General features: G+C 40.3%; 1 protein-coding gene across 2 annotated transcripts in view; it reads left to right on the forward strand.

Annotated features, from left to right (window-relative positions):
* Positions 1-18,547, forward strand: part of col11a1b (collagen, type XI, alpha 1b) — a 48,417-nt gene extending 29,870 nt beyond the window's left edge. For both annotated transcript variants that reach the window (XM_062987687.1, XM_062987688.1), the window contains exons 17-67: positions 500-553; positions 653-706; positions 2,429-2,482; positions 2,581-2,625; positions 2,946-2,999; positions 3,101-3,145; positions 4,181-4,234; positions 4,471-4,515; positions 5,002-5,055; positions 5,227-5,271; positions 5,354-5,407; positions 5,491-5,535; positions 6,312-6,365; positions 6,578-6,685; positions 6,762-6,815; positions 7,010-7,063; positions 7,163-7,207; positions 7,304-7,357; positions 7,609-7,653; positions 7,737-7,790; positions 7,876-7,929; positions 8,289-8,342; positions 8,421-8,528; positions 8,808-8,897; positions 8,986-9,039; positions 9,125-9,232; positions 9,333-9,440; positions 9,773-9,826; positions 9,942-9,995; positions 10,091-10,198; positions 10,303-10,356; positions 10,461-10,514; positions 10,672-10,725; positions 10,879-10,932; positions 11,351-11,458; positions 11,544-11,597; positions 11,690-11,743; positions 12,628-12,681; positions 13,049-13,102; positions 13,481-13,588; positions 13,696-13,749; positions 14,082-14,135; positions 14,299-14,406; positions 14,556-14,609; positions 14,691-14,726; positions 14,919-14,972; positions 15,171-15,414; positions 16,176-16,288; positions 16,465-16,533; positions 16,616-16,849; positions 17,290-18,547. In XM_062987687.1, the coding sequence (XP_062843757.1) occupies positions 500-553; positions 653-706; positions 2,429-2,482; positions 2,581-2,625; positions 2,946-2,999; positions 3,101-3,145; positions 4,181-4,234; positions 4,471-4,515; positions 5,002-5,055; positions 5,227-5,271; positions 5,354-5,407; positions 5,491-5,535; positions 6,312-6,365; positions 6,578-6,685; positions 6,762-6,815; positions 7,010-7,063; positions 7,163-7,207; positions 7,304-7,357; positions 7,609-7,653; positions 7,737-7,790; positions 7,876-7,929; positions 8,289-8,342; positions 8,421-8,528; positions 8,808-8,897; positions 8,986-9,039; positions 9,125-9,232; positions 9,333-9,440; positions 9,773-9,826; positions 9,942-9,995; positions 10,091-10,198; positions 10,303-10,356; positions 10,461-10,514; positions 10,672-10,725; positions 10,879-10,932; positions 11,351-11,458; positions 11,544-11,597; positions 11,690-11,743; positions 12,628-12,681; positions 13,049-13,102; positions 13,481-13,588; positions 13,696-13,749; positions 14,082-14,135; positions 14,299-14,406; positions 14,556-14,609; positions 14,691-14,726; positions 14,919-14,972; positions 15,171-15,414; positions 16,176-16,288; positions 16,465-16,533; positions 16,616-16,849; positions 17,290-17,436 (3,678 nt within the window). In that variant the 3' untranslated portion in view covers positions 17,437-18,547. The remainder of the gene's footprint in view (positions 1-499; positions 554-652; positions 707-2,428; positions 2,483-2,580; positions 2,626-2,945; positions 3,000-3,100; positions 3,146-4,180; positions 4,235-4,470; positions 4,516-5,001; positions 5,056-5,226; positions 5,272-5,353; positions 5,408-5,490; positions 5,536-6,311; positions 6,366-6,577; positions 6,686-6,761; positions 6,816-7,009; positions 7,064-7,162; positions 7,208-7,303; positions 7,358-7,608; positions 7,654-7,736; positions 7,791-7,875; positions 7,930-8,288; positions 8,343-8,420; positions 8,529-8,807; positions 8,898-8,985; positions 9,040-9,124; positions 9,233-9,332; positions 9,441-9,772; positions 9,827-9,941; positions 9,996-10,090; positions 10,199-10,302; positions 10,357-10,460; positions 10,515-10,671; positions 10,726-10,878; positions 10,933-11,350; positions 11,459-11,543; positions 11,598-11,689; positions 11,744-12,627; positions 12,682-13,048; positions 13,103-13,480; positions 13,589-13,695; positions 13,750-14,081; positions 14,136-14,298; positions 14,407-14,555; positions 14,610-14,690; positions 14,727-14,918; positions 14,973-15,170; positions 15,415-16,175; positions 16,289-16,464; positions 16,534-16,615; positions 16,850-17,289) is intronic.
* The last annotated feature ends 94 nt before the right edge of the window (positions 18,548-18,641 follow it).

An 18,641-nucleotide genomic window follows, 5' to 3' on the forward strand; every position in this document is an offset into this window, starting at 1 on the left:
ATCGAATCTCAGCTCTGCTATCCGGCTGGGCGGGGCACCTACATGAACAACGATTGGCTGTTGTTCATCTAGGTAAGGGAGCCGGATAGGGACTCTCTCATAACTGGTGCAATTACGACCTCTGCTGGCTGAGTCGAGGAATAATGCTGATCAGGGTGTGGCTCTCCGTACACAAAGCTGATCCGCATATGAACTCGCCTCGTGCAGGTGAAAACATGCAGTCGGTACTGCACATGTGTCGGAGGGGGCGTGTGTTAGTCTTGCTCTCCTCAATCAGGGTGGGGGTCAGCACCAGTAGAAAGGAAGGGTAACGCAATCTGGTCAAAATTAGACGCGTTAAAAATCAGGAGAAAATGTAGTTACAAAAAAAACTAAAGAAAAAAGTGAATAATGATGTGATGATGTAATGATGATGTAATGATGTAATGATGATGTAATAATGATGTAATAATGATGTAATGATGGGTTGATGATGATGAGTGTGCTGATGATGTTTCAGGGTCGTGCAGGAGCTGATGGTGCGAGAGGAATGCCCGGAGAATCAGGAGCAAAAGTAAATTCACTCAGGAACAGAATCTTTCAGAAATGTGATTGAGTACAAACTGAACGTGATTTTCTGTGGCTGATATTGGGGGACTGTTGTGGTTTTTAGGGAGACAGAGGCTTCGATGGACTCCCCGGTTTACCTGGAGAGAAAGCACACAGGGTGAGTTTAACTAGAAATAATTCTGATTCATTCTATTGTTGGGCAGTAAAGCAGATCCTGTCATGAAGGGTTCAGTTTTCTTTCAAAGGAACCAAACCGTGTAAAGGTCTGACAGCGGTGCACCCAGTGCATGATGGGATCTCTTACATTAACAGGAACTGGTGGCTGGAGGTGCTTTTGTACGTTCATTCTTCAGGATGTTGTGGATGATCAGACATTACTGGTGCTATAACACAGATCTGTGTGTGAGGATTTATTCTGGAACTTTCCTCTCTACACAAACTAAAAGCTTTGGTGTAAATGTGGAGTTTCTGAGTCGGTTTATAGGGCCGAGTAAAGTGAAAGTCGGGGAGTATAGGCCCCGCAGACAGACCCAACACTTTATGATCATATAGGACCAGTAGGTGATGTTCCAGTCCCTCTGACCAGTCTCTCAGTTCCTAAGTATTGCTGGTGGCTCTTAGTTTCCCTCGTCATTATTTGTTCTCCTGGATGAAGTTTACCAGACAAGCAGGCACATGGTGACGGTTTACTGAGGTTTCTGTCTCTGGGTGTTTGTGTCTCTTTACTCCACCTCTATATTTGAAAGAATTCACCTGACAAATAAACAGAATTTTAGGATGAAGGTGTTTTAAGTGAAGCGTTCCTCCGCTTCTCTCTCGGTTTTGTTTCCTAATGGTGAGAACACAGACCTTCAGGTGTGGAGAAAATTCTAAGATACGTAAATAATCCAGATACAAGCGAATTTCATTTGTCTTTCATTAAAAAACCAGATAAATCAGAATCAGTAGCAAGTGTTTTTCCGATTGTTGTGCACCAGGATCATTTCCTCCAGCCGTGTGGTTAAGAACTTTCCCGGCTCTGCCTCAGAATGATAATCATGGAGTCCTGCAGCCGGCTGTTTATGGAAAGTATCGGTTCTCTTCTGCAGAGCCGTAATGAAAGAGATCTGACTGTCTGTGGCCTGCATGAAAAACAAAGTGCATCCTGGAATCCTGCACCAGGAATCCGTTTCTTTAAGCTGCAGGACTGTCGTACGCCTCCAGAACGTCCAGCTACAGGAAAACATCTCCACTGTGCTGGCTGAATTCGGTCTGTAGGAGGAATTGGGCTTTAGGTTGCACCCCTGTGTGCCAGAATGAGCTCTGATACAGCGGTGATACTTAATGTGCATAAATTTACATTTTACTTTGGCTCATGAGTGTTTAGATGAAGTTACTGTGGTTCTGTAGGCAGGAATATTTATTATAAAGCCACAAGTGAGGAGGTCCAGTAGAGGGAGGCCGACAGTCATGGTACTAATACCCACTAATACCCAAAGGCTAAATTATAATGTAAGCAACAGTAACAGTAATAAAAAGCCTCAGACTGAGCCGTGCTTCTCACAATGAGTTCACAGAAACACACTTTTATTTAATGAGCTTTTAATATTATTTAATAACAAGTTCAGATAAGAAGCTGTTGAAGATATCACTGTGGAAGATGATCACCACTGAGCGAGTGTAGAGATGGCCAGAACAGTAATAAGCTGGATTGATGACATCACAGAACAATCAATCATCTGTGCAGCCAACCATCACAAAGGCATGACGCCATGGTGACAGAACGACAAATAAAATCATCCGTCTGATATGACGTCCTGACACATGAAGGTTTTAGATCAGATCTCCTTACTGCAGCATAAACATCTAATCACACGATCATCTCTGCTCTGTTCCTCAGGGAGAACATGGGCCCATCGGACCCCCGGGAGCCCCAGGAGATGATGGACCCAGAGTGAGTCCCACACTGATCACTGAGTTATTTAACGTGTGTGTGTGTGTGTGTGTGTGTGTGTGTATCAGTTTTATAATTGTGTGTGTTGCCCCTGACAGGGTGAGGATGGAGAGATCGGACCAAGAGGAGTTCAGGGAGAAAGTGTGAGATTCATCTTCATCACTTCATCATTTCATCCATCAGTTCATCCATCTATTATTCCATTCATTCATCATTCATATATATATATATAGGTCCCAAACACACACACACACACACACATATACTGTATATATATATATCTTATTATTATAAACCATATTATACCTTTTTATTCATTTAAATATTCCTGCGTTCATTCAGAGAATGGTTTTAAAAACTTCATACATCTAATCATTTATTTATTTCATCCTTCATCACTGCGTGGTTCCTCCGACGCTCCTCCTCAGTTTAGATCACTTTTGTTTCTCTTTTATGTTTTCAGGGTCCGAGAGGTTTGCTCGGTCCCAGAGGATCTCCGGGTCCCAGCGGTCAGCGTGTACGTACTTCACACTCCTCCATCTTTCACACTCCATCGTACTTCACATCCTCGTGTAGGATTTATATGGAGTTCTTCTTCATATCTGTTCTGTCCTGCAGGGTCTGGCTGGTGTGGACGGGCCTCCTGGTACTAAAGGGAACATGGTGAGATGTTTCTCCTTCATACTGCAGTTTTAGAAGCTGTATAAATGATGGTTTACTGAAGAACATGAAGAACATTTCTCATGTAGGGTCTGATGTCAGAGATCCACAGACGGTTCATTAGACTTCGTGGTTTGGTGTAAATTGAGGGCCCCTATAGACCCGGGCGTGGTTTCCTAATCTCCAGATTATTACGTTCATGATCATCATCATAACATGTGAGCACAGTTCTGAATCCAGTGTGATACAGTATGTTCAGGTGACTACATGTGGTATAAGAGTGTTTAGGACTCAGCAGAGGGTCAAATATTTTAGGAGAAACAGAACTAATAATAAAATCTCGTGATTTAGCAGAAACTATTTTGGTTGGTGTGGTGAAGCTCAGTGATGCTGCTGAACGTGCTAGAGAAACTCCCTGCAGACCAGCTCCGACCTCCTGACCTCTCTAAACTGCAGCAGCATGGCCTGATGGGGGGTCGCGGTGGTAGAGAGATTAGAAGGAAGTCTGACAGCATGATCATTTACCCAGATGGCTTCAGCCCCCCCCCCCCCCAGCTAAAAATGGAACCACTGAAAAAACAGAAGGATTGTGGGTAGAGCTGGAGATGATGGACTAGATCGAAATGATCCTGGAACCTCAAGATTGTGGTCATGCAGCTGGAGCTAGAGCTCACTGTACATCTCTAGCGCCCCCCAGTGTAGACTAAATAAATACAAATATTACAAAAACTAAACAGTTGAGGTTACAACAATAAACATCTAAAAAGTAAAAGTGATACATGTTTATATTTAGAGGATTTATAGACACGCTTCTCATGATGTTCATTCTTTATTTACAGGATTTTACATTTTAAAATGAAATAGAACTAAATGTTGTAACAGTAAATAAACGTAGAGGATTAAAATGTTCTTTAATATTTCCTGTAGGTTTTGGAGACCCCCTGCGTTCATGTGCTCATGTTTTAATGGATGATTTGGGTTTTGTGATGAAGATTTTTGTTTTTATTTCATTTCTCTTTTCTTTCTCTTGCTGTTCAGGGTCCATCGGGTGAACCAGGTCCTCCTGGTCAGCAGGGAATCTCTGGACCTCAGGTACGTCCAGTTCACTCTTTCATCGACCCCATTCATCCTAAGTTCATGTGCTGCTCCTCTCAGGTTTTATTTGGGTTCCTGCAGGGTTCCTGTTATCTGCTTTAATCTCCTCTGTGTGTTTTTCTGTGTGAGACGTTCTGCAGATACTGAAGGAGACAAAAGTATAAAGACACACGTGTGTTATTATTACTGCTCACCACTCTGTTACTGACTCGAGGGAATCTTGTGTGTTTTAGGGTTTGCCGGGATCTCAGGGCCCCATCGGACCTCCGGGAGAAAAAGTAAGTACAGCTCTGTGTGTGTGTGTGTGTGTGTGTGTGGTTTTAGTCTACATATTGGAAACCCATGAGTCTGCAGGATCGTTTACGGGGGCCAAAGCTGGGCCTCTTTCAGGCAGATAGAAATCCCATACACCCCAGAATGTACACACACACACACACACACACACACACATTAACAAAAGTATGTGAACACATATCCATAAGAACCGTGAGCATTATTACTGCATTTCCCCTCCAGATGGGTGACGATGGGTTTAAACCAATGACCCTCTGATTAAAAGTTCCAGATATAACCCCACTGTTTTACACCAAATGTATAACTGAAACAGAACAGTTTTACATTTATTGTAAATGTGGACGTGATCAGAGCAGAACTGAGATGATTTTAACTGATTTTAACTTCCATCAGTGATGGAGGAGATTAGTGTGTGTGTGTGTGTGTGTGTGTGTGTGTAATATGATTGTGTATATCTGTGTGTTTATTAGGGTCCTGCAGGGAAACAGGGATTACAGGGATTAGCTGGATCTGACGGCCCTCCTGTAAGTATCAGATTATCTACCTGCTGTGATTTGACTTGTAATATTTTATAAGCAATAAATAAAAAGCATGAATTTCATAAAAGTAAAGAATAAATTCCATAAATTTATATTTTTAAAAATAATTTACTAAGTTTTCTTGAACTAATTTGATTATAACTGGGTGTTTAACAGGGACACCCAGGTAAAGAAGGACCACCCGGAGAGAAAGGTGTCGTGGTGAGTATAATCCTGAGTTTAAAGTTTAAACACTAAGATTAAATTCATATACATGTTGCACTGATTTTTATTTTCATTTTAGGGTCATCCAGGACCACAGGGATCCATTGGCTATCCTGGACCACGAGGAGTTAAAGTATGAATTTAGTTACTTTATTTTATATAAATATTTTATTCAGCTTTAATATGAAATCATTTATTTATTTACGGGTCATTTAGGGTGCTGAAGGCGTTCGTGGATTAAAGGGAGGAAAAGGAGAAAAGGCAAGTGCTCCGACTTTCCTTCATTTATATTTAATTCATTCTGACAGTTAATCAGTTAATCTCACATGATTTTAATTATTGAAGAATCGTTAGTGATGATGGAGAGAATCTGAAGTGAATCATAATAAAAAAATGTTGAACTTTATGCTTTTAATTTCTTCTTTGTATTTGTAGCCAGTAGCATCTGATGATAATGAAAATAAAGAACTGAAACTCTGGATCTGATTTTATTTTCATTTATGTAGCATTAAACTACAGACTGTAGTTTGTATAAATGACCACCAGGTGTCACTGTTTACTTTATAGTCCTGTGTAGTCGCAGCAAAGTAAACAATCACTGATAAACTGAGATAATTTAAAATCAGTTTCATCAGAAATGTTGAAATCAGACAATAAAGAATCTTTTTGTAAATTTAATTATGGTCATTATGAGTTTTAAAATCAATTTAATAGAGCAGAATTTAATGCAGGTATATGTCCGAGGCCCAATCCAGGATGTGTTTATGTCTTCTGCTCAGTTATTCCGGACGGTACCGGACCCGCCGCGATCCAGAATTGAAATACGGTTGATAAAGATTAAATAAAATGAATAATTGTATTGTTAGTATTAATATTATTCGTGTCAGCAGTAGTTTAGTAGTAGTTTTTATCACCACCACTAGGTGGCAGTATTGTAACGTTGTTGTATTTATTAAACTCTCCCTGTGTTTTGTTGTTTATTACAGTTTAACTCGTTATTTTATATAATTTAAATAAAATAATCGTGTTGTTTGCAGGGTGAAGATGGTTTTCCAGGGTTTAAAGGAGATATGGGACTCAACGGCGACAAGGTGAGCTTAAGAAATTAAATTTAAACTGTGATTCAGCTCAGATAATTATATGATATTAATTATAATATAATTGTAATATTAATTATCAGGTCATTAATATAAACCATTCATTTAATAATCCAGATCTAATCACGTTTTACTACAACAAATAATTATAAAAAACTGACATTAATAATGTGTATGAATATGAGTTATTTATGATTTTTATTTAGGGAGAGAATGGCGTGATTGGACCGAGAGGAGAAGATGGACCAGAAGGACCAAAAGGTCAGTCAGGTCCGACTGGTGAATCTGGACCCATGGGACTGGCCGGAGAAAAGGTAAAGCTTGTACTGTAAAGAATAGAAGAATTGATGGTAATAAATACTGTAAAATCGTGTTGTGTTTGTTCTGCAGGGTAAACTAGGAGTTCCTGGATTACCTGGATATCCCGGACGACAGGGTCCAAAGGTACCACAGTCACATGATCAATGGAGATCAGTAGATTTAGACTAAATTATAATAAAAAAAGGTCACAACAACAGTTCAGGGTCTAAATCTGTCATTATTTATTCAGATTTTTGTTCTGATGTTCACATTTTATTGTTAAAGGTTGTTTGTCTTCTTGTTTTTCTCTTTAAATAAATTGTATTTTCCCTTTTCAGGGTTCGACTGGTTTTGCTGGATCTACTGGTGCTAATGGAGAGAAAGGAGCGAGAGTAAGCTTCACTGCTAAAAAAGAAAACTTAAGAAAGAAAATTTCATATAGTTTTGAAATCCTCCGCTGGGTTCTGATCGAGTGTTTTTATTGTGTTTAGGGACTCGCAGGTAAAGCAGGTCCAAGAGGACAGCGCGGTCCCACGGTACCAGTTTCACACCAAACACCAAACATTATCTCAGGTAAAAGAGTTAGCTTTAACTGATGTTTGTGCTAATGGTGCTAATCGTTTATGGTTCAGGGGCCTCGTGGTGGAAGAGGAGCGAGAGGGCCAACAGGAAAACCAGGAGCAAAGGTCAGAACATCAAAATCTGCTTCCTGCTGATGGAACTTTACTGTTTCCTTGTGTGTGATCATTTAAAAACTACATTAAATTAAACATCAATTATTTATATGTTATATTAATATCTACAGTAAAAATAAACAGTTTTATTCTCTCTAAACCAGAATCTCTGAGTAAAGGTTTCCAGGTTACTGGTGTTTTACCTGATTGATTGATTGATTTACTCATTCATTTGTTGATTTGACTCTCTTGTCTCTGTACAGGGAACCTCGGGACACGATGGTCCCCCCGGTGGTCCTGGAGAGAGAGTGAGTTATTTTAGCTTCACTGAACATTTTATTATATTTTTATTTTCAGTAAAATTTCTACATGAAATATTTTGTGTTTTCAGGGACCACAAGGGCCGCAGGGGCCAGTCGGACTGCCGGGACCTAAGGGCCCACCTGTAAGCTCATTTAAATAAAGATGCTAATCACAGCTTTAAAAATTGTTCGTTCTGATCCTCATCAGGAATTCTGTGGGTTTTGCAGGGACCTCCTGGTAAAGATGGACTGCCAGGACACCCGGGACAGAGAGGAGAAACCGTACGGAACATTAAAACTTAACATCAGTGTTCCTCACATCACACACATCAGTGTTCCTCACATCAGTGTTCCTCACATCAGTGTTCCTCACATCAGTGTTCCTCACATCAGTGTTCCTCACATCACACACATCAGTGTTCCTCACATCAGTGTTCCTCACATCAGTGTTCCTCACATCAGTGTTCCTCACATCAGTGTTCCTCACATCACACACATCAGTGTTCCTCACATCAGTGTTCCTCACATCAGTGTTGCACTCATGATTGTAGAACAGTTGTATGGAACACTGTTACTGATTGCTGTAGCCTGCCATGTTTGTATTTGTGGCCTTTTTATCTGTATTTCTGTGTGTATAAAAGGGTTTCCAAGGGAAGACGGGTCCGCCCGGTCCTGGAGGAGTCATCGGTCCACAGGTCTGTTTATTTAATATCATAAATATGACAGAATCATTTGAATAAAGAAGATTTTAGGGTTTATACGTTTTATTTTAGGGACCTACAGGTGAAACTGGACCTGTGGGTGAGAGAGGACACCCAGGATCCCCAGGACCTCCTGGAGAGCAAGGTCTTCCTGGTGCTGCCGGTAAAGAGGGTGGAAAGGTACGAATTTAACATGTTTATATAAACTGTATGAATTTATTTTTAATAATTACAGTTTTTTTCAACTGCTTACACACTAAATATTTGTTTGTCACACAACTTTCTAAACATGTCCTTCAAACACCATAACCCCACACCAAATCTGCAAAACCAGACACTAATTCTCAGTGTCTGACTCAGTTTTCAATTTCCTAAAACACATTTTGCAAAACTCCACACACAATTTTCTACCTAAAGTAAAAAAAAAAACTGCAGCATGTTTTTGTTTCTGTTGTACAGGGTGACCCGGGCCCTCAGGGCTCTGCAGGTAAGCCTGGTCCTGCTGGTATCAGAGGTTTTCCTGGACAGAGAGGACTTCCTGGAGCTCAGGTAAAATCACACACACATCAGGGGTGATGGGGGGTGAGAGCCGTAGTGATCAGTTAGTGATGGCACACCTCCCGTTGTTCTGTTTTAGGGTCCAGCGGGTCTGAAAGGTGGTGAAGGTCCGTCTGGTGCTCCAGGTCCCATTGTAAGTTTAACACATGAATATCTGAACCGTTATCTCACATCAGAGAGGTTATCATTCTATTAAACTAAACATCTGCATCATTCAGGGATCTCCAGGTGAAAGAGGAGCTGCAGGACCAGGAGGACCCATCGGTGTTACCGGGAGGAACGGACCTCAGGGGCAGCCAGGACCCGCCGGAGAGAAAGGAACTCCGGTACGACTTCAGAACCGGTAACTCTGTTTTACTGAGGCTTACAGGAATATAACTCCTGCTGTGTGTGTGTGTGTGTGTGTGTGTGTGTGTGTGTGTTCAGGGGGAGAAAGGTCCGGCTGGGCCGGCTGGTCGGGATGGAATTCAGGGTCCTGTTGGACTTCCTGGATCTGCTGGACCTCAAGGACCACCAGGAGAGGACGGTGATAAGGTAGATTTAGTACTAAACCAGATATAAGACTGAATAATAGAATCTTGTGTAGTTCTGATTCACGTGTGTGTGTGTGTGTGTCTGTGTGTGCGTGTGTGCGTGTGTGTGCGTGTGCGTGTGTGTGTGTGTCTGTGTGTGCGTGTCTGTGTGTGCGTGTGTGCGTGTGCGTGTGTGTGCGTGTGCGTGTGTGTGTGTGTCTGTGTGTGCGTGTGTGTGTGTGCGTGTGTGCGTGTGTCTGTGTCTGTGTGTGCGTGTGTGTGTGTGTGTGCGTGTGTGTGTGTGTGTGTGTGTGTGTGTGCGTGTGTGTGTGTGTGTGTGTGTGTGTGTTAAAGGGAGAAGTTGGAGAATCAGGACAGAAAGGAAGTAAAGGAGATAAAGGAGAATCGGTGAGAGGAACGTTTATACACCATCACCTCTATTTACTATAAGAGTTTAAATAATTAATATTATTTGAATGTTTATAATTAATATTATTTTATAATTTTATTGTAATATATTCAGGGTCCTCCTGGTCCTGCTGGTCTTCAGGGGCCCGTCGGTAATCCAGGACCTGCTGTGAGTATCAGGATGATCCAGCAGCAGAATTACATTAACACTCGTTTGAGTGACGTTGAGGATTTGAACCCGGCTGGTGTGTGTGGGTGTTGCAGGGCAGTGATGGTGAACCGGGTCCTCGTGGTCAGCAGGGAATGTTTGGTCAGAAAGGAGATGAAGGACCTCGAGGTTTCCCTGGACTGCTGGGTCCCGTCGGTCTGCAGGTACCAATAAAATCCTGAACGTCCTCGACGTGTGTGGGATGTGTGTGGGATGTGTGGGGGGTCTTTGTGTTCAGCTGTATAACGTCTCTGAATGTTCTGTGCAGGGGTTACCGGGACCCCCGGGTGAGAAGGGAGAGACCGGTGACGTCGGTGCTATGGTTAGCTTCAAACTTTCCTCACAGTCTGATTATTAATGAGCTAAATTTCTCTTTTTATTTATTAATTCTTTGTGTTATTAAACTTTTGTTTTGATCTTTAACAGGGTCCACCAGGTCCACCCGGACCCAGGGGCCCTCAGGGGTCCAGTGGAGCTGATGTGAGTCATATATGCTAATCCTTAATAAAATCTAAATTAACATTCATTAAGGTACATTTAAAGTTAGCATTAATGCTAATGTTGGTTGGACGGGTTTTGATTAGCTATGAGATGTGTGTTTGTGCTAAGCTAATCTCAGGCTGATTGTTATTTACAGGGTGCGATGGGGCCCCCTGGTGGCGTTGGCTCTCCGGGAGGAAACGGAGAAAAGGTACGAATCATTTTTATCTGCATTTACTGAAGATACAAAAACAAACGTTTTATTTATAAAATAATTTTATTTTCTGCTGCTTTATTATTTAAGATTAATAGAAAATAAAAATAAAATACAGATTGAATCTCACAGATGATCTGATTATTTTAGGGTGAGACCGGTGAGGCAGGAAACCCAGGACCCGCTGGAGAGCCTGGTTCTATGGTGAGTGTTCATGTGTCATTTAAAAATAGCTTTAATTTTATTAAAATAATGTTTATTAAAATGATTTAAAAGTGCACATGGACTGGATTCTCTGTTCTCATGTTCATTTAAAAAGAAAATGTTTGTTTTTGTTTAAAGATTAATGATAATGTCACTAGGAGGCGCTGCAGCAGTGATGTGAGCTTGAATTGGCCACAGGGCTCCGTCGCTCATGTGTTTATAACCATCATTTCATCTAGAGATTATTAGAATTATACATTTTAACTTATAGAAAGTTTCTTTATTGTGTAATAAAAATTATTTAATAATTTTTTAAAACTTTGTTATTTGATAAAAAAAACTATTTGATTATTTAATTATAATTAAATATTAAATATCACATTATTAAGCTTAAATTTGTGTGACTTGGACGTTTTAGGGTCCTAAAGGTGAGGTGGGTGAGAAGGGTGAGACGGGGCCCCCCGGAGCCGCAGGACCCGCGGGAGCACGAGGACCCCCTGGTGATGACGGTCCTAAAGGAAACCTGGTGTGTAAACGGTTCTGTAGAATCTGACAATAGACGCCGGTTCTGTTTCACTGGGACGTTAATCTTTAATTCTCTTCCTCTGTAGGGACCCATCGGCTTTCCTGGAGACCCAGGTCCTCCCGGTGAGCCCGGTGTCGCTGTAAGTGTTCAGTGTTTAGTGTTTAGTGGTGATGATCTGACTGAGTGAGTGTGATGGTGTTTATTCAGGTGTTTCTGGTTTCTGGATCTTAGGGGCTGGATGGTTTAGCGGGAGAGAAGGGAGACGATGGAGAAGCTGGTCAGCCTGTAAGTTCAGTTTGTACCACCGTGGATAAACCTGCACCTCTATCTGAATCTGTTCAGACAGAAATAATAATAATAATTAGGGCTGTCGAAGTTAACGCGATAATAACGCATTAACGCGACCTCAATTTAACGCGATTAAAAAAATTAGTGCCATTAACGCAAATTCTAGTTCATGTTGACACTTGACTGGTAGAACAAACGTTTTAATGTCGGACTTGCCACCGTTTTTCATTTGCGGTTTGTTAACATAATGTAACCGATCGTGGTAGTGATGCACTTGCATAATAAAGAAATAAATACAAGCTATATTCACAAGTTGTCGGGAGCAGAACACTTTATTACACTTAATTAACTTCTTCTTCTGTACCGAATACCGGAAAGCTGAGTCGAGCACGTTAGTTCATGAACTATGGAAGCCCCAAAGGGTCAAAACACACTCACTTCGTGTAGAAACGTCCATCAAACCATCGTCACGATACAACCACAGACAAGTCTGATACAATAACTACGCCTTATCCCACCTAAAGCACCGCTGATCTACAGTGTTTGCTGATGGAGAAATTCTAACCTACAATCTGACATTTACTGCCTAGTATGTGAGTAAATAAAACTCCCTTACAGTTTTCTCTTGTCCCAGCAGTTTTTAACATAAGTACATTTAGCATAAAATGTGTTCACCATTTTAATTGTAACATTTCACTTAAAAATCCTTGTTTTCTATAACATTTACACAGATTTTTTTTAATGCGATTAATCGCGATTAACTATATGAAATTCTGAGATTAATCGCGATTAAAAATTTTAATCGTTTGACAGCCCTAATAATAATGCATGATGGGACGTGATCACATGTTATACTGATGATGATATGAATGTTTGTTCAGGGTCCTGCAGGTCCGTCGGGTGAAGCTGGTCCTCCTGGAGCTCCAGGAAAGAGGGTGAGTGCTGCAGTACTGATACTGATCCAAACTTCTGGATCCAATCAGAGTTAATCAGGAAAAATCAGCTCACGTTGTTCCGTCTGTGATATTAAATTTAAATCTTCTGTTTATTTATCGTTTATTAGTTTCTTATTTTAATAATCCAGTGATAAAGAATTTAATCTCCGGATTCTTCATTTGTCCTTCTGTGTTTTTTTATTCTGATGTAATTAATATAATAAATACTAAAATCTAATCTAATAATCTTTATTTGCAGTTTTATATTAAAATATTAAGAATAAATATTATATAATAATAAAATAAATAATACAGAAATGATTTACTGTTTTTTATATTTGAGTGGTTTGTGTTTGTTCGTCTGTAGGGGCCGATCGGACCTGCTGGACCTGAAGGGAAACCCGGAGAAAAAGGGTCAAAGGTGAAAAATTTACATCAGAATTTTAATAATCTGATCAAAACACAATAAAATAAATTAAAATGTTTCTGTAAATATTAATAAATCTTTACATTTTTATTTCAGAAATGCTGCTAAAATGTCATTTTACTAAAATTTCTTAATTTAAATTTAGAGCAAAATAATAATAAATGTTATATATACTAATAATAAATAAATAAAATAATATCATGTCTAATAATAATAAAATATGTGGATATAATAATTATAATATTAATCGTTTTGGACCTGATAAACAGACTCTCTGAGGAACTGAAGCTTTGATCAGAACGGATGGATCGTCAGGCAGTGATGGTATATCTCTCCCACTATAACTGATTATAAATTTTTTTGTGTGTGCAGGGTGAAGCCGGTACTGAGGGAACCGTGGGTAAAACCGGCCCTGTCGGACCCCAAGGATCCCCTGGAAAGGCCGGTGCTGATGGTCTGAGAGGAATTCCTGGACCTGTGGTATAAAGCACCGCATTCTGCTCATTAATTATCATTACTACATAATTAATTACTACATAATTACTGAGCTGCAGATCAGATTGTGTTTTTTTATTACGTCACTGCAGGGTGAACAGGGACTTCCTGGTGCTGGTGGTAAAGACGGACCCCCCGGGCCCCTGGTACCAAAATAACTCTTTTATTTTCACTTCATATTCATTTAAATGTAGGAGATGAAATCTAGAATTAAATTCTACATCATTTTATTTGATTTGATTCATCAGTGTGTGAGTCTTTAGGTACAAAATTAAACTTAAACTTAAACTAAAATTAAACTTAAACTCTTCTGATTTAGTTTTGGTTTGTTTGGGGTTTTTATTGTGAAACTGTTGCTGCAGTGGATGTTGAACATGTTGGGGTGTATTTAGTTTGTATTTAGTTTGTATTTAGTTTGTATTTAGTTTGTATTTAGTTTGTATTTAGTTTGTATTTAGTTGTTGTTGTTGTGTTTTAGGGCCCCCCTGGTCTCCCCGGACTAAAAGGTGATTTTGGTGTAAAGGGTGAAAAGGTACCGAGACCTTTTATTCTGAATGAAATGATTTTAGTATCACAGCTGTAGTGAACACGTCTGTGTCATGTGATCAGAATCATGTGATCATTAACGGGCTTTGATTATTAATTTCTGATAATATTTTGTGTTTAATAATTTATTGTAATATTTTGTGTTTCAGGGTCACCCGGGTCTGATCGGCCTGATTGGGCCTCCTGGTGAACCGGGAGAGAAAGGAGATCGAGGATTACCGGGACTGCAGGGTACAACCGGAGGGAAAGGAGATCTGGTAAATCCACCAGATTATTTGTCTTTGTTTTTTCTGTTTTACACTTTAATAAAAGATTTAAAAGCTTTTATTGCTTTTTATTGTAATAATAAAATTAAATCTGAATGCAGTTCTAATGTTCTGATGATGTTCTGATGATGCTTTATTAGGGGATGGTTGGAGTTGCTGGTCCTCTGGGTCCCCCTGGACCTCCTGGAGTTCCTGTAAGTTACTTATAATCATTAATTCTATTATAATTCACTTTATTTCTTTACATCATTTAAACTTCTGTTTCTGTCTGTAAGGGAACACAAGGACAAAAAGGATCTAAAGGATCGTCTGTGAGTCCCAAATATTTTAATTTATTCATTTTAATCTTAATAATGAATATAAAAGCAGAATCAGGACGAAACCACTGAGTCACTTTACTTTTATTTATACTGAAGGCTTTTTTTTAAGAAGTTGCTGCAACAATAATAATAATAATAATAATAATAATGATATCATAATAAAGGTGGATGGTGTTGTTTCAGGGTTCAGCGGGTCAGAAAGGTGATCCTGGAGCAGTGGGTCCCCCCGGCCCTCCTGTAAGTCCAATAATCTCCTCAGTTATAAATATAAATATATAAAAATAAATATATAAAAAATTATATAAAATATATTTTATATAAAAATAAAAATATAAAGCTGTTAAATGTCTAGAATCATTATAAACGTTCGGGTCATTTTTTATTAAACATGGACGTTTGATTGGTTGGGTCTGATCCGGGTGTGCTTGGGTTCAGGGCCCTCCTGGTGACATGGTGCAGCCGCTGCCCATCCAGATGAACAAGAAATCCAAGAGATCCTCAGACGTGCAGGGTGACGAGGCGATGATGGATTACGGGCTGGAGGGGATGGAGGACGTGTTCGGCTCCCTCAACAACCTCAAACTCGACATCGAGCGCATGAAGTTTCCTCTGGGGACCCAAGATAATCCAGCCAGGACCTGCAAGGACCTTCACATCAGCCAACCGGACTTCAGTGACGGTGAGGAGCACCTGCAGCCACACCCACACACACCTGCACTCTAAACCACACCCACCTGTACTTTACATCACACACACCCACACCTGAACCCTACAGCCACACACACACACCTGAACCCCGCAGCCACACCCACACACACCTGAACCCCGCAGCCACACACACCTGAACCCCGCAGCCACACACACCTGAACCCTACAGCCACACACACCTGAACCCCGCAGCCACACACACCTGAACCCTACAGCCACACCCACACACACCTGAACCCTGCAGCCACACCCACACACACCTGAACCCCGCAGCCACACACATCTGAACACTGCAGCCACACCCACACACACCTGAACCCCGTAGCCACACACACCTGAACCCTGCAGCCACACCCACACACACCTGCACTCTAAACCACACCCACCTGTACTCTACACCACACACACACACACACCTGTATCCTGCAGATCAGCCAACCGGACTTCAGCGAAGGTGAGGAGCACCAGCACAGGAACCTGCATAGGAACCTGAACCCTGCAGCCACACCCACACACACCTAAACCCCGCAGCCACACACACCTGAACCCTGCAGCCACACCCACACACACCTGAACCCTACAGCCACACCCACACACACCTGCACTCTAAACCACACACACCTGCACTCTAAACCACACCCACCTGTACTCTACACCACACCCACACACACCTGAACCCTACAGCCACACACACCTGAAATTTTCCTCATGCTCCTCTTGTTTGGTTTGTAGGACATTACTGGATTGATCCCAACATGGGCTGTAAGGGCGATGCCTTCAGGGTTCACTGTAACTTCACTGCAGGAGGAGAGACGTGTATCTACCCCGACAAAAAATCCTCAGGGGTGAGAAAATAGTTTTAAGCTAACCTGAAACATTTCAACTCAGATATAAATAATTAATAATATATAATAAATAATAATAATAGATATAAATAATTAATAATGTATAATAAATAATAGTAGTAGATATAAATAATACAGGATTTACATTGTTTTAATTCTTTATTTCTGACTCTCAGGTGAGAATATCGAACTGGCCTAAGGAATCTCCGGGGACGTGGTTTAGTGAGTTTAAGCGTGGCAAAATCGTGAGTCTGGTTTTATTACTAGCATTGTTAGCGTTGCTGTTGTTGGATCTTTGTTGGTTCTGAACGTTGGTTTGGTTCTCAGCTCTCGTATGTGGACGTGGAGGAACGCTCCATCAGCAGCGTGCAGATGACCTTCCTCAAACTGCTGAGTTCTACAGCCAGACAGAACTTCACCTACATCTGCCATCAGTCCACCGCCTGGTACGACGCCAAAGCTAACAACTACGACAAAGCGCTGCGCTTCCTCGGCTCCAACGACGAAGAAATGTCCTACGAGAACAATCCCTTCATCAAAGCCCTCTCTGATGGATGTGCGGTAAGCAGCTAACGCTTGTGCTAATAATCTCTTATAAATATTTTACAATCATTTACAATTCAGAGTACATTTATTACATTTATAAAACAAACAAAGAAGATCAGAAATGTGCTGCAGCACCGGCGAAAATAAATCCATTCTTTAATCACATTCACTCTGACTGACAGTTTAATGATCCAGTTTAATCTAGGCTGCTGGTTTAACTGGTCTCCCAGTCTAAAATAATACTGGTCCTGAATTCACATCCACACCAGTTTAAGTATCAGGAGAAATGTAGCATCTTAAACTCTTCTAAACCCAGTAAACCAGACCAGTCTAAACGTAACATTTTAAGCTTTGTTAACATTTAAATAGTAAATAAATAAAGACCTGAAAATGAAAACCTTGTTGTTTGGTGACGTTTGTTGTAAGAAATCTCTCGTGTTTGTTGTGTGTTGTAGCTGAAGCAGGGTTACTCCCGGACCGTCCTGGAGATCAACACTCCCAAAATCGATCAGGTTCCCGTCATCGACGTCATGCTGAACGATTTCGGGGATCCAAACCAGAGATTCGGCTTCGAGCTCGGTTCCGTCTGCTTCCTGGGATAAAAATAAGCTTTTAATTATGCTGGACGCTGACACACACACTCAGACACACACACAAACACATACACACACACACTCACACACACACACAAACACATACACACACACACTCACACACACACACAAACACATACACACACACACTCACACACACACTGTTGGTTTAGACTGAGTGGACGTGTGTGTGTGTGTTGGTGTGACGACGAGCTGCAGGAGAAACATAAAGACTGAAGTGATGAAAACTGAGACACAAAAACAGAATCATTTTACCCCCAAACACCCAGGATCCCGTCTAACAACCCTAATCCCAGTCCAATCATCCTGATCCTGATCCCTAATCCTGAGCCTAAACAGGAGAATTTACTTTTACTTTTTACTTTAATTTTACTTTAAAAACGTTCCGGATTCAGGACTGATGCTGGAAATAGAAATTAATCCTAAATTTAGAACCAATTATAAGATCTGGATTTAATCTTACCCTGAATCTAATCCTGTTTCATTACTAATCCTCCTTGTACAACCACTATTAGTCCTAATCCTAATCCCAGAGTCCTGGGTTTATTTGGTTCCTGCAGGTTCTTTATTTGCTCGTGTTTTAAATCTGAATCCAGAACTTTGAGGTGCTAAAATTAAAGGTGCATTTTAATAAACTGTAATTATTGTTCTGTACAATAAAGTTCATGCATGAGTTTTTATTCTTTATTTTTAGTTTATTTGGGTTTATTTGTTGTTGTTGCTTGAATAAAGTCACGTTAGGGGCAGCAGGTTGTAAATATGAACCACTCTATGTGATTTACAGCAGACTTTATTAGAATTTGTGTAGAATTAAAGTTTCTGTGGTAATGATGAATTATTATTTTATCAGACTCACTGACCTCAGTAATAATTAAATCTTAAATAAATCATGCAGTTTAGATCAGAATTTATTATTCAATTGGACCAAAGTTTTTTTCTTGCTTCATATTTAAGTTTCAGATTTTATTTGGTTTTTATTTGGTATTTCTTGTTAAACAGATTTGTACACGCCCAGTTCCCTTTAAATACAGACACTAAATGTACACGGTCGTGTTTGTTTACTTTATAATTTATGTCAAATTTGGAATAAATGATTTTGGTAAACAGGAGGAGAATGCTTCTGTGGTGTTTCTGTTAATCTTGTTCATGTCGTTAGATTTGTAATATTTTATTGATTTTAAATAAACAGCGAC

This window comes from Trichomycterus rosablanca, chromosome 25 (assembly GCF_030014385.1).
Source record: "Trichomycterus rosablanca isolate fTriRos1 chromosome 25, fTriRos1.hap1, whole genome shotgun sequence".
NCBI classification, from domain to species: Eukaryota; Metazoa; Chordata; class Actinopteri; order Siluriformes; family Trichomycteridae; genus Trichomycterus; species Trichomycterus rosablanca.